At 42.7% G+C, this 15,843-nt stretch overlaps 1 protein-coding gene across 1 annotated transcript; it reads right to left on the minus strand.

Moving 5' to 3' along the window:
- Positions 1–483: 483 nt before the first annotated feature.
- LOC126213378 (uncharacterized) lies at positions 484–15,403 on the minus strand. Its single transcript, XM_049941084.1, has 2 exons — positions 15,213–15,403; positions 484–761 (listed from the first exon to the last, which is right to left on the minus strand). The coding sequence occupies exons 1-2, from the start codon at positions 15,379–15,381 to the stop codon at positions 484–486; spliced, it is 447 nt and encodes a 148-aa protein (XP_049797041.1). The 5' UTR covers positions 15,382–15,403.
- Between the last annotated feature and the right edge of the window lie 440 nt (positions 15,404–15,843).

Raw genomic sequence — 15,843 nt, forward strand, 5'->3', positions numbered from 1 at the left:
CGACGGACTCGGGCAATTCCAGCAGGGCAAAACGACACCGTACACGCCTGGAATAGCTACAGAGTGGCTCCGGGAATTGTGTTCTGAATTTAAACACTCCCACTGGCCACCAAACTCCCCAGACACGAGCATTGATGAGAACATCTGCGATGCCCAGCAACGTGCTGTTCAGGAGAGATCTCCACCCCCTCGTACTCTAACGGATTTATGGACGGCCCCGCAGGATTCATGATGTCAGTTCCCTCGAGCACTACTTCAGACATCAGTCTAGTCCATGCCACGTCGTCTTGAGGCACTTCTGCGGCGACCCTACTCGATATGAGGCAAGTGTACCAGTTTCCTTGGCCTTCAGTGCTGTCTGATTGTATCTGACTAGTGTGTGGTTACTGACAGAAGGTCAGTCTCGGAAAATAGGAAAAGTAGGTGATGGCATGCAGAACTAGTTTACGGAGAGGAGAAGGAGATTAGCTGTGCAGTTAGCAGTTACGGTCCCGAGTGGCGTACGTACCCACGTACGGGGCAGGAGTCGGTGCAGTCGGCAGCGATCCGGCAGCCGAGCTCCTCGGCGAGTTGGCTGGCGCCGCCCCACGTGAGGCGGCGGAGCCCCGCCAGGGCGCGGGCGCACCCCTCCCCCTCCCGCCCTCCTGCAGGGGGCTGCGGCCGTCCGTAGCTGGAGATGCTGGCTGCCAGGCGGGCCACAGCTGGCACCGCGGCGGATGGCGGCTCCAGCGTCCCACGCGTTCCGGTCAGAGTGTAGTAGCCTGCAAAACGTCGCCCAGTCACCTCGAGGTCTGCACCCTGACTGCTCCCACACACTGTCACTGACACGTCAGACACTAAGACAGTGGCAGTATACGAAAGTCGACACAAGTTTTCACGAGCAAATGATCAGCAGTGCAGCTGACTGTCTGTACAGTGGCCGCTGCCGCAGGAAGCAGAGAGAGCGGCGCCGACGTTACGCTGCCCTGAGGCGACGCTGGGCACCGCGTCGTCTTTTCGGATGATCCCCCATTCCGATTACAGCCTTACAGTGGATGCATCCGTGTGTTGAGGCTCCGAGCAGAGCGGATGCTGCCAGGTTGCATTCGTCAGTCTCATACTTGCCCATCAACTGGCGTCATTGTACAAAGAGTCATTTGGTAGACAATATGTAGCCAGTAATTCGGATAGCAGCCGTTAGATTTCCGACTCTTCGATACCATTTGCTTGCCCTTTCTTCGACATCTCCGAGACAATTACCTTTCGGCTCCGACGAGCAAAAGAAACTCGCACACATGCCTAATATCAAATGGCTCTGAGCACCATGGGACTTAACTTCTGACGTCATCAGTCCCCTAGAACTTAGAACTACTTAAACCTAACTGACCTAAGGACATCACAACATCACACACATCCATGCCCGACGCAGGATTCGAACCTGCGAGGGTAGCAGTCACGCGGTTCCAGACTGTAGCGCCTAGAACCGCTCGGCCACTCCGTCCGGCGCCTAATATCGCCTTGCGTATGGTGACCGTGGTATGGTGACAGCGAGTCATCATCATCGGGGCAGCCGAAATGTGTGGACTGGGATAATGAGCGACCGTATTTTGGCACCAGTGTTTCTTCCACGTCGTGCACCAGGCCGGAACTACCGGCGTTTCTTGCGGTGAGTTTGCCTCCCCTGCTCGAAGAAGTGTCTTCGGTGATTCGAAGGGTTACGTGGCTGCTACATGATGATGCTCCATCCCACTTCACCGTTAATGTCCGGGCGCATCTCAATCGTGTCTTCCCTGGTCAATGGATTGGACGAGGGGGTCCAGCCAGCTGCATGGCCTGCTCGTTCACCGGATCTCAACCCGTGCAATTTGTGGTTATGTAGCCATCTCAAAAGTATCGTGTATTCAGAGACCATTCCAGCTGTTGAGGTATTGGTACTGCCTTTGACACTATTCGGATGCAGCCTGGTCGACGTGAACGTTTGGGACAGAACATGCTACGGCGTGTACACGCGTGCCTTGAGGCACACGGAAACCATTTTCAACACGTACTGTTACTGTGGTTGCATGGTGCACCGTGTATTAGACCGCAGTCTCTGTAACAATGTAGCATTGAATACATGGTCCCTAGCACGGATAACATGCATTTCTTTTTTGTTCCATATCCTCTCAGCGATCAATCCCTGGAGTTTGTACACGGTGGAAATTCGATTTCGGTATGACTCTCTCGTTCGGTTCTATGTGGTTTATTTACACCTAGAATTTGTTATTTTACAGGTACTTTGCGATTTTAGCATCAGATCTGGTGATTGTGTTACTGAAGAATCACCAGGATCCCTCTGGGGGAAAGAGAGTTCATAATTGACTAATCTCCTTTGTTAGAAATGTGGTTTGTACTGTTGTTCCTGTCAATAATTGTAACATAGGAAAACAGTTTCGGTCGATATTCTCACAAAATACTTGTTATTTTTACGTAATTAACAGTTTAAAAAAACCATTAAATTTCGAAAGGTACCCTCTGCTTAAGTACTCGTATATCACATGACTGTTAGCTGAAATGAGTCGTGACTTCAAGGACATTTTTCCGCAAATGGTTTACTTATTAATCATCGAAACGCATTTAAAATTTTTATGTAACAATGCAAAGGAATTTTGTGAACCCCGATAGAGGGAACCTTCCAAAATTTAATGCATTTGCGGCTCACGCCCGCATCATTCGGCAACGAAGTCAGCCTGCGTCTCTCTCGACTAGAGTTACGAGAAATGTAGCGCTGTAGACATGCGAGTTGTAGTAGCACAGTGTCTGAGGCAACGAACTGCCGTGTCAAAGGTCGGCGGTTCAAATGTCCAAATGTGTTTCAAATCTTATAGACTTAACTGCTAAGGTCATCAGTCCCTAAGCTTACACACTACTTAACCTAAATTATCCTAAGGACAAACACACACTCCCATTCCCGAGGGAGGACTCGAACCTCCGCCGGGACCAGCGGCACAGTCCATGACTGCAGCGCCACAGACCGCTCGGCTAAACCTGCGCGGCTCGGCGGTTCGCAAAACGCTGGGTATCGAAATACTTTGTTTGCTCTTCGTGTTTGTAACACATTCTGAGACTCGTTAATCATCAAAGTTGAGCATTATTCTTAAATATTTGTTGTTATTTACTCGTAAGATCGCATTTTCTTATTAACGAGTATCTTCGATTTCGTGACTTCCATATGTTTAAGAAATGAAAGTTGAAATTGTTGTGCGTGAAAGAACTGACAGTTACATTTATACTTATTCTCGTCACAAAACAATTCACCATTTTTTTCTGAATATGTAGCAATTTCCGATGGTGTGGTCAGATAGGAATCTAAGAGCACAACTTAAATTACTGCGATTGAAATTACCAGCAATCGTCTTTATACTGTAGCTTGTCACAAGTATTTCTCTGCAATCGAATCCTTAACAACAGTAGACAGAGATTAAAGATTCCCGCGACAATATTTTCAGATTCTCTTATAAGAGACATATCGATTCATCATATGCATGTAATAAACTACAACGAACTTCTATAGCTGCACAGGCTCTCGAAAAGCCGTTTCTTGAAATTTTGTTTTTATGAACCAAATCGTTGATGTATCATATAAGAAAGTAAGCTACTTCAACATTTGGATCTCTAGGAGCGAGGTACAACCACATTCTATACATCTTCTTATTCTTCGACACTCTCTTAAAAGATTTTCAAGGTTCGCGGAAATGTGTTCCGTCTATGGAACTAATTTAAGGCAATTTCTTTACTGCCATACGCGTTTCGTTTGTGAAGCAACTTTCCGAACAAAAGAAGCGAAACGCGTAAGACAATAAACAAACTGCCTTCAATGAGTTGCAAAGACAAAACGAAGCAACAAAGGAACGACGAAACATAGAAAAAATGAAGAATTTTTCCGAGTGTTTCTTTATAGATGTATTTGTACAGTGTGGTAGTACACTCCATTCCTACCTCATATTTCGAAACGTAAGGTCCAAAACAAGATGTCGACGTGAATGAGAGTAAAGTGACATAATGTCGCCTTTATGACAGTTTCCAGAACACAGTCATGGAAGCATGTGGTCAGTGAAATTTGAACAGTATTATGTACTCTAATCAGGGGCGATTCTAGGAGTCGGTCAACGGGGGAGCTAATTGGGGGGGGGGGGGTAGGAAGAATGGAATATCGCTTAACAAAAGGAGAGTTGGGGTCCTCCACAGACCAATTGGTAAAATTTGGTTTTGGTTAAAGTAGTTTCTGGTAACTGTTTTTGAGTTTAGGGTAAAAAAAGTGTATTAATAAATAATAGGACACCCATTTTAAGTTAAATGATATTTATTTGGTTAGATAGTAAGCTATTTGGCTCTTTTATTCTTTTGCTAAAATGTGTTAGAAATACATTGCAACCAATATTGTTACATAAATATAAAAAAAAGATTGAATGTGTTGGAGTAACATATTCGCTGATTTCTGAAGTCATTTTATCCAGTGTAATATGATACTCCATTGGGGGGGGGGGCTATAGTACCCAGAGCCCAACGTTCCCCCCCCCCCCCCCCCCCCCCCCGCCACTCCACCGTTCCGAAATGCTTACAGAATATCTCTGGGGCTCTCCTTCGAAAACTAGACTGTTCGTTGCCCTCGCGTACTGAACCGACCGGCAAATTGGCGGTAAGGTACGGGATAGGGCCCCAGAAATATGTACATTGGCGCTGGTGGTGGTATCAAGTCAGATGCGAATCGGGCTCTGACGGAAATGCACGAACTGATCCGAAGTGAAAGGCTGCAGCACACAGCCGAAGCAGTTAGCAAGTGTGGCGTCATCGTAATGAAGTGATTTTCTTGCATTCGCTTAACAGTGGATTCAGTTATTCATTGTGCCTCAGTGTTCCTAAGCGTATTCATTTGTTCTCAAAGAAGAATGACCAGCACTCGTTATCTTTTAGGAACAAAATTTCTCAGATTTACACTTCGAAGAGACGTATGCCTCAGCTCGAATTAAGGGAAACGCAAACAACCCGACGTAAAGCATTCTGCAGGCCTTTTAAGGTAAATGTATACTAACGGATAAAGATAAATGTAAATGTCGTGTGACTAGGGCCTCCCGTCGGGTAGACCGTTCACCACTTACGAGTCTTTAGATTTGACGCCACTTCAGCGACTTTCGCATCGATGGGGATCAAATGATGATGATTAGGACAACACAGCAGCCCCTGAGCAGAGAAAATCTCCGACGCACCCAGGAATCGAACCTAGTCCCTTAGGATTGATATTCTGTCACACTGACCACTCAGCTACTGGGGACGGACAACGGGTAAATATACAAGCTGGAAATGCACTGGTGTGTCGGACCTAAGTCATTTAACAGAGAAGGTTAAGAATTGCAAAGCATATATTGGACATAAGAATACTTATTTAGGTTTATGAGTCTTTGGAAAGATATAAATTAAGCAACACCTTAGCTCAGCTTTCAGGCAGAATAAAGAAAGACGCAGTGGCAATGTAAGGCAAAATCACTAAGTTCTTTCCAAGATAATTGACTTTATTAAGTTCTGCAGGGAGTTTGAACTTCCGTAACATGTACATAATTGAACAGTAGAATCTAACAAGCCTAGAATACTCAGAGACCTCGTAAATTTCACTTGAGCTTTACTTGCAGTTGCAGAAGAGCACGTGAACAATGCCATTGTCTTTTAGGTATATCCAAGGACATACAAAAAGGATATACAAAACAGTTTACTTGAGTACCCGTTATATGTGTGTCAAGAGGAAAGAAATTCAGAAGTAGCTGTGGCAGATATTGCGTCAGTGATAGCGAATGAAACTTCTGATGTAGCTTCTAAATTTCAGTTTGTTGTAGTATTTAGTTATCTGAAGAGCTCCTCGAAAGATTTTGGACATTTTTAAATCAACCATGCTGCCTCCTTAGCTTCAATTATTCAAAATGACGGTCACAATCGTATTATTTATTTTGCGGCCAACCGGTTTCAACCCGCGATGGGGCCATCTTCAGGGCAATTTACACCATTTGGTCGCTCGCTGGAGTCGTCACTCTGCCTGTGCACGGTTAGTAATAGTTACCAACCGTGTACAGGCAGCGTGACGACTCCAGCGAGCGACCAAATGGTGTAAATTGCCCTGAAGATGGCCCCATCGCGGGTTGAAACCGGTTGGCGCAAAATAAATTATGCGATTGTGACTGTCATTTTGAATAATTGATTATAAGTAAATTAATCGCTGTTTATCTCCATACAACTATGTTGTCTAAAAATTCGACCTAGCTGCTTCAATTAAAAATGTACTCGCCGACGTCGTCCAAAACCCGAAAGCATCTCACGCTTATCACGGCGTCTGCGTCATGCGTGACCATCATACAGGAACCTCAACAACTGTAAGAGAAGAGCATAATTTCCTGTATTATGTGCATTACTATGAACACCAACTGAACTTCATTCTTGCCCAAGCTAGTAGTCATAAGAAACAAATAAAACTGTTTTTCAGAGCTATTGCAGATGTAGCAATACTTTTCTCTATCATTCACCTCGAAAAGTGGCTTTTCCAGATGCAATTGTGAAACGAAGATCCCTCATGGCTCAGCCATAAGACGGAACTTTAAACCGAGAAAAGTCCTCACAGTTCATGAGAATACAGAGGCCATTCAAAAAATGGTTCAAATGGGTCTGAGCACTATTGGACTTAACTTCTGAGGTCATCAGTCCCCTAGAACAGAACTACTTAAACCTAACTAACCTAAGGACACACATCCATGCCCGAGGCAGGATTCGAACTTGCGACCGTAGCGGTCGCACAGTTCGAGGCAGTAGCGCCTAGAACCGCTCGGCCACCCCCGCCGCCAGAGGCCATTCAAGAATGTCTTCAACACATTCAAGATACCAGCTACCAGACGACAACTGTGTATCAAATATATAGTCTAACGTTAAAACTCCAATACCCAAAATTTTCCTTTTGGTTGGAGGTACTTTCTAAAACAACTAGTTGACAAAACTTGGCATTGTCTGGGTATGCGTTTGGCAATTTTCTATTGGAAATGAAAAAAAATTGAACTGTGTTTGTCTGTAATATCGAAAAAAATTCATTTACGTTTTTCTTATTTATTTATTTACACGTCAAGTTCCGTAGGACCAAATTGAGGAGCAAATCTCCAAGGTCATGGAACGTGTCAGTACAGGAAATTACAACATAAAAGTAATAACAGATAAAAATAAATGTTCATGAACCTGACAAAAAGTCTTTCCATAAGTTTAAGTAAACGCAATCAACAATACAATAAGAATGAGCTTAATTTTTCAAGGAACTCCTCGACAGAATAGAAGGAGTGACCCATGAGAAGACTCTTCGGTTTCAATTTGAAAGTGCGTGGATTACTGCTAAGATTTTTGAAATCGAGTGGCAGCTAATTGAAAATGGATGCAGCAGTATACTGCACACCTTTTTGCACAAGAGTTAAGGAATTCCGATCCAAATGCAGGTTTGATTACTGCCGAGTATTCACGGAGTGAAAGTTTCTTATTCTTCGGAATAAGCTAATATTGTCAACAAGAAATGACAGTAAGGAATATGCATATTGAGAGGCCAATGTCAAAATACCCAGACTCGTGAACAGGGGTCGACAAGCGGTTTGAGAACTTACACCACTCATTGCCAGAACCGACTGTTTCTGAGCAAAAAGTATCCTTTTAGAATGGGAAGAGTTACCCCAAAACATAATACAATATGATATAAGCAAAGTAGACTAATTTTCGTGTCGAACAATCACTTACTTCAAGTACCGTTCGATTAGTAAAAACGGCAGCATTAAGTCTTTGAACCAGATCCTGAACATGGGTCATACCATGATTTAGCATTACTTTATTTTCTACAAGCCATGAACGTAGGTCATGAACTGCACTGTTTAAAACCGAGCCAGTGTTGCATTCAACATCCTTTACTACCAAGCTAGTGTTATCAGCAAACAGAAATGTTTTAGAGTTACCCGTAATACTAGAGGGCATATCATATATATAAAAAAAGGAATAGCCCCAACACTGATCCCTGGGGCACCCCCCACTTGACAGTACCCCATTCAGACCCCATATCACAGCCGTTATCAACATTGTGAATAATGACCTTTTGCTTCCTGTTGCTAAAGTAAGAGGTGAACCAATTGTGAGTTACTCCCCGTATTCCGTAATGATCCAAATTCTGGAGCAATATTTTGTAATCAACACAATCAAATGTCTTAGTTAACTCAAAAAAATATGACAAGCGTTCGAAACCTTTTGTTTAGCCCATCCAGTACCTCACAGAGAAAAGCGAATATAGCATTTTCAGTTGTTAAACGACTTCTAAAGCCGAACTGTACATTTGATAGCAAATCACGTTATATGAAATGATCAATTATCCTTACATATACAGCCTTTTCAATAACTTTCGCAAACACTGATGGCATAGAAAAAGGTCTAAAATTATCTGCATTATTACCTTCTCCCTTTTTATAAAGCGGCTTTACTACTGAGTACTTTAATCGCTCAGGAAACTGACTATTCCTAAAGGAAAAATTACAAATATGGCTTAATATAGGGCTAACATGTACAGCACAGAACTTTAATATTCCGCTAGACACTCCATCGTAACCGTGAGAATCCTTAGTAATCAGTGATTTAATTATTGACTCAACCTCCATCTTGTCTGTGTCACAGAGGAGTATTTCAGACATCAATCTCGGAAATGCATTTTCCCAGAAAGTTATATAATTCCCTGTAGAAAGTAAATATTTATTTAATTCACCAGCAATGCTGAGAAAATGATTATTAATGACTGCACATATATCTGATTTATCAGTAGCAGAATTATTTTACTACAAACAGACTTCATATCGTCGACCTTGTGCTGTTGACCACACACTTCCTTCACAACTGACCGTATGGTTTTAATTTTATCCTGTGAATTAGCTATTCTATTTGCATACCACATACTCTTTGCCTTGCTAACAACATTTTAAGTACGTTACAACAATCTCTGTAATGGGCTACTGTAGCTTGATTGTGACTACTTCTAACATTTTGATACAATTCCCACTTTGTTCTACAAGATATTCTTATCCCACTAGTCAGCCACCCAGGCTGCCTATTACTGCTAGTACCCTGTTTAGAACGTTCTAATGGAAAGCAACTCTCAAAGAGCACAAGAACTGTGTTAAGGAAAGCATTATATTTATCATCTATGTTATCGGCACTATAAACATCCTGCCACTCTTGTTCCTTGACAAGGCTTAAAAAACCCTATATTGCTGTTGGATTAACTTTCCTACATAGTTTGTAATTAAATATGACACTGGTTTGAGTACAAAAGCCTTTTAGTGTTAAAATTTGTGCATCATGGTCTGAAAGGCCATTCACGCTTTTACTAACAGAATTCCCATCTAGTAATGGAGAAGGAATAAAAATATTGTCTATGGCTGTGCTACTGTTCCCATGCACCTTAGTTGGAAGAAACACAGTCTGCATCAGATCACATGAATTTAGGAGATCTACTAACATCCTTTTCCTTGCACTATCATATACAAAATTAATATTGAAGTCACTACATATAACTAATTTCTGGTACTTCCTAGAAAGGGAATCAAAAACCCACTAGCTTGAATGCCCTGAGGTCGGGGTTAGGGGACCTATAAACAACAACAATTAGAGGTTTAGTTTCACTAAATTAAACTGCCCCTGCACAATATTCAAATATCTGTTCAGTGCAGTGTCGTGATACATTTATGGGCTCAAATGGAATACTGTTTTTTGTGTACATAGCCATTCCTCCACCCCGAAGGAATTCCTTGAGAAACAACCAGCTAATCTGTATACTGGTAAAGGAAGCCTCTGAATTGTCGAATTATTTAAATGGTGCTCCGATATACCAATAATTTCAGAGTCAACATCTATAAGCAGTTCACTCACTTTATCTCTAATACCTCTTATATTTTGATGAAATATGCTAATTCCTTCTCTACTTGGAAACATTACATCCTCTGGAGGTGAGCCCTTAGTTACAGGCACTTCCTTTAAGCAGGTATACCTATCAGCTGACTTCAGTCTAAAAAAGGTGCAGCTCTAACACCAACTACTACAGGAACTTTCCATGAGTGTATTGCTGGAAACACCTTTGAAATTTCGAAACGGTCATACAAAGAAATATACATAATTTCCAGATGTATAAGCTTATTCGCCTGTCTGGATCGCGATTTTTAAATGTCTCTATAAACTCTTCACAGCTATATAGACGGATAATGTTTCGCTTACAGCCGTTTCCGCTTCGCAGCTGAAAGCTGTCAAAAGCTCTGCTAGGTATCAGGGATTTCTCTGACTCGGCTCTGTGTGTGACTTAGTACTAATGAATAAATGTCTTAAAACTTCATGTTGTGGCATTGTTTTTTCGCATCTCAGTGTTCATGACCCCATATCTCCTGATCTATCCTGATCCATGGGTCACGCAGTGATATGACTTTGTACGTACGTTCAGCGGCGTATGTCGGTACTGTCTGCAGAATGTGTTGCGAACAGCGGTAGTAGGGAAGAAGTAATGAATTTAAATGTCATGCAGGATGAGGCAGTTTGTCGTGCATCTCATGGTTTATGACATCATACTCCCTCAACTATGATGCGTAAGTAGTTCTTACCACCACAGCAATTGCATGTTGACAGTAAGGGATGCGTGGATCAAGTTTGGTTGAAATCTGTTCAGGAGACCAAGTGGAACGGTCACACAGACACATACGTACAGGGTGAGTCACTAACTATTGCCACCTAGAATAACGCCGAAAGTATGATAGTAGCTTAAACGTTTGTGGGACAAATGTTGCATGGGACAATGGGGGCCATAATATGATGATGGTTTTTTGTGTTAGCGTCAGATCGCAAGGGAATCTGGCATGAGCGAGAATAGTGTGGTTCGTGTTCTGCATCGCCGTTAACTATCATTCTTACCATATCAGTGTCCACCAAGAACTAACTGGTTCGGATTTTATGCGTCGTGTTGAATTCTGCCGATGGGTTCAACTTCAGAGGGAAGTCACATTTATTAATTTGCATTTATTTACTGACGAGGCTATATCCACGAACCATGGAAATGTTAATTTGCATTACATGTATTATTGGGCTACTGGAAATCCATGTTGGCTGCGACACGTTGGAGACCAAAAACCGTGGTAGGTGTTTGTATGTTGTGGCATTCTGGAGGACAGAATTATAGGCCTTTGTTTCATTGTAAGAAATCTTAATGGCAGGAAGTACACCACATTCCTGCAACAAACATTAGGTCTGTTATTGGAACAAGCAACATAATGTGGTATCAACACGATGGGTGCCCGTCACATTTTTCGCTGATGGCTGGAAATGAGTCGCAGAGATAATTCCCAGATCGCTGGAGTGGACGCGGAGGAACGTATCGCGGCTGGCTCGTTCGACAGACTTGATGCTTCTGGATTTTTTCTTGTGGGGGTTTGTAAAAGACGTTGCTTAGAATGCTGTTCCAACTACACCTGAAGATGAGTAAGAGAGAACTGTCAGAGCATGTGCTTTGGTAAGTGCCAATGTGATGAGGAATACCACTGAATCCATGATGAGAAGATTGCAGCATTGCACTGATACCAATGGTAATAACTTCGAACACCTTCTGCAACTGGACATTCATGCCACCTTTGTGACCAACGTTGACCTTCAAAGACCTTACTGTTACACGTCATTGGATTCGTCTTGATAGCCGCTATCAGATAATAACTAGCAAACTATAGCATCCCATTGAAAAAAAAAAGAAAAAAGTTGACCATCATATCTCTGACGCGACCCCACAACAACAACAAAAAACCAACGTCGTATTATGGCCCCCGTTGTGCCATGCAATTTTTATCCCACAAGGTTTTCAGCTCCTATCGTACTTTCGGAGCTATTCATGGTGGCAGTAGTTAGTGACTCACCCTGCATATTCATTTGCATAATATGTGTGGACGCCCCACGTGGATATATAGGACAGCCAGTAACAAAAACGTACAACTGATCACGTCTCAATAAAGCAAGCAACAGCAACATTTGAGTACGACATTTTGAAAATTAGAGACAACGTTGATGGTGCCATAATCGAGGAAGAACCAGATTAGCAAAAAGATGATGCGAGGGCATGTGTACAACAAGGAATGTAACGGCAGGGCAAGTATGGGGAGTTAGTTCAGGAGAGCAATCAGAGGTTTGAATTCTTCAGTCCGTTGTTGGCCTCTGATTTACATAATCGGCACTCTGTTCTTTCGCTGAAAAATGAGTGTTCTGAAAAAATTCTTTCTACTGTTGCGCAGTCCTATTAATTTTAAATAAAGAAAGCTAAATTAAAAACAGAAGTAGACATCAGTTATTCTCGAAATGAATTTCAAAAAATGACAAGTGCAGAAGCCTTTACTCAGATTTTCTTGAAAATAACCTGTAAAGATCATTTTGGCGACATCATGAAATTGCTGAAATTAGCAGTTACTATCCCTAGGACAACGTCCGAAGCAGTGTCTCCCCACTCTGTGGCGGATCTAAACGTTTTTTAGAATTACCATTGATGAAGATAGGCTGCTTTTGCCATTCTTTCTGTTGGAAAGCAAAGGATTCACACGGTTCCAGTGTTCAACGAGAGAGTCACAGATCCGCCACGAAAAAGGAAAGGAGGATGTACTTTCTCTATAAATGTACTTCTATTGGCGATTGAAGTCCGCAGCTCGTGGTCGTGCGGTAGCGTTCTCGCTTCCCGCGCTCGGTTTCGATTCCCGTGGGGGTCAGGGATTTTCTCTGCCTCGTGATGACTGGGTGTTGTGTGATGTCCTTAGGTTAGTTAGGTTTAAGTAGTTCTAAGTTCTAGGGGACTGATGATCGTAGCTGTTAAGTCCCATAATGCTCAGAGCCATTTTATTTTTATTTATTATTTTATTTTATTTTATTTTATTTATTTATTTATTTATTTTTTTTGGCGATTGAACACTACGAATTCCGAGAGGATAATTTTAAGGCAATTTTAAAGCTACAAAGATAATTTAGAAAAATAAATTATTTGGAAAGGTAAATCGCACAATGCAGTAAAAGTAGTAAACCCCGTCCCAGTCTCCTTAGGCGCCAGCCGCCACTGTCTCTGCGGTACCACTGATGGTACGTTGTCTGCACCATGATCAGAGAATGAAGATTGTTAACTTCTGATACGTTGAATGCCGTCCGCCATTTTCCCTTATCACGCGAAGTGCTCCAATTACGTATCACCCCACATACACCGGACTGCGATTCACTGTGCTTACGCAACGAACGATACTGTGTACTTTCACTTCCATTCTCTTCCATTGTTATCGGTGTATCGCTGTGTATTGAATAGTTAGCAAACTTTGACGTCGCTAAATTCCTTTTTGAATTGTTATGTACTGCAATGTCTGAATCTGCATAATTGTTTAGTGTTTGATCCATCTTCAGCAACTGTTGTCGTATGTGTCGAAGTAATCGGTAACCAGTAACGTAAAAGAAATTTAATTTATTAACTGGTTTCAGGTACTTAGAGCCCTTCATCAGAAGATTATAAGTATCGCATTATTTGCAAGTTTCGACAATAACCTGCATGCAACATATTTCTGTGGTCATGTGGTTCAGAGCGCTCATACAAAAATGGCCACACAGTGACGTCAGCAATAGGCTGCTTGCATATTATTTTTGACACTCGCAAAAGATGGTGCGATAATTATAAGCTTCTCATGAAGGGATCTAAGTGCCTGAAAGCAGTTAAGAGGGGTAGGACGCCAACGGGCCGACTTGTAGCTGGAGAGGCACCACATGACATTTTAATTCCCACTTACTATACTTTTACAAATAAATTCATTAAACTTTGAGCGTGAACAGGAAGGATTCAGGATTCACACTCATAGCAGTGGGCCGGCCGTTGTGGCCGAGTGGTTGTAGGCGCTTCAGTCTGGAACCGCGCGACCACTGCGGTCGCAGGTTCGAATCCTGCCTCGGGCATGGATGCGTGTGATGTCCTTAAGTAGTTCTAGGTTCTAGGGGACTGATGATCTCAGATGTTAAGTCCCATAGTGCTCAGAGCCATTTGAACCATTTGAATCATAGCACTGGAAGTTCGAATGCGTAATAAAATAAATTTCGTTCGCATGTGAAATTTCACCATTTTTCACGTAGTACTGGCTGCATTTTTGTTGCTATACGCACAGTGTTCTTCATAAGTAAGAGACATTCTTCGATGAATTTGGCACAGAATAAAAACAATACTTACAGGTGTGTGAAGATCTAGAAATTATTTAACTTATGAAAAAAATGAGTGAACTGTTACATTTGGAACTTGATCTTTACAAAAACTCAAATTTTACAGTTGATTTATCTCAATTTTAAACACAGTTTTTAAAAGATTGGCAAAATTCTAGAGTTCCATACACCTGTAAGTATGCTTCGTATGTGGTGCAAAATTCATCTATGAAACACTCTTACCTATGAAGAACAGTGTACCTATAGCAACAAATGCAGCAAATAGTAAGCGAAAAAATGATGAAATTTCACACGTAAAAAAATTTATAACAAAATAAATTTTTTTACGTGTGAAATTTTAGGACTTCCACTGCTGTTAGTGTGCCTCCTGATTCCTTCCTGGTCACGCTGACAAAGTTTTATGAATTTATTTGTAAAAGTATAGGCAGTGGAAATTAAAATGTCCTGTGGTGCCTCTCCTGATATAAGTCGGCCCGTTTGACGTTCTACACCCCTTAAGAAATGAAATTTCCTTTACGCAACTCGCTACTGATTATTGCGATGTATGCAAAACTACAGAAAACATAATTACAGAAAATTTGTAAAGGCCGCTATTGTGACAAGATACATCACAACGTGTGCATGAACATGCTTTGGTAATACGGAACCTATCCGTTCTATTTGCCAACCTCTCATTTCCACCTACTCTCAAACATCTGGATTACGAGATGTTGATGGTTAATTTACAGCCTTTTCAAACCGTACTTCACGATATCCTCTCAGCTGCAAAAGGCTGCACAAAGTCTTTTCTCCTAATGGGTTGAACATCAAGTGTAGTTTGCGCTTAATGAACATAGTCATTCGCTGTCACGTTGGAAACATACGACCTTCCTTCACAACAGCATGTGCAAGCCAAGCCACCTCTCACTGGTTCAGACCTGCATGTGAATCCGTACTGCACGAAAAGTACTTACGGAAATTTTGGCAGTACCCCGACCATATCTCGTATTCACTGTCGCGAAGTCTCCTTCCCCTGTTGAGGCCGGTTGAGTTCTTGAGGTGAGTGCAGAGACAGTCTAGCACCGAGGTCCCATTCGCTACCAGCAGGGCCAGAAGCGGTGGAACTGCGCTAACCGGACGCATTGTCTGCTGTCGACACTGGTGAGGAAACACGAGCTGTGCGCATCGCAAGGAGCGAAGGCTCGATATAAGGACAGGCGCGGCGGAAGGCCAGACCACAGGAAGAGGGGAAGAGGGGCGCCTCTCGCCACGGCCAGAGTCACATTCCCGTCTGTACTCTGTACATCGTAAGGGTAAAAGTCCGCCCCCGTAGCGTAGCGGTAGCGTCACCGCCTAGCGCGCAAAGGGGGCCCGGATTCGATTCTCGGCAGGGGACATGTGACCTTCATCACCATTGACACGGAAGTCGACGAAGTGGTGTCAACTAGAAAGACTTTCAATACGGCGGCCGAACCCAGAAGGGGATATCCCGGCCAGTAAATGCCGCACGGTCATTTCATTTCACCTGACGTACACAAACACAAACGCGATGATTGGTCAGCGCCTGTAGCAGACGTACACTGCTGTTGCTACGCTGTTGGAACA

This window comes from Schistocerca nitens, chromosome 11 (genome assembly GCF_023898315.1).
Source record: "Schistocerca nitens isolate TAMUIC-IGC-003100 chromosome 11, iqSchNite1.1, whole genome shotgun sequence".
Classification (NCBI taxonomy): domain Eukaryota; kingdom Metazoa; phylum Arthropoda; class Insecta; order Orthoptera; family Acrididae; genus Schistocerca; species Schistocerca nitens.

Coding starts and splice junctions, on each gene's coding strand:
- LOC126213378 (XM_049941084.1), bottom strand. CDS start 15,381: ATGCGTCCGGTTAGCGCAGTTCCACCGCTTCTGGCCCTGCTGGTAGCG. Junction 762..15,212: donor GGGGTACTGCCAAAATTTCC/GTAAGTACTTTT, acceptor GACGTTTTGCAG/GCTACTACACTCTGACCGGA.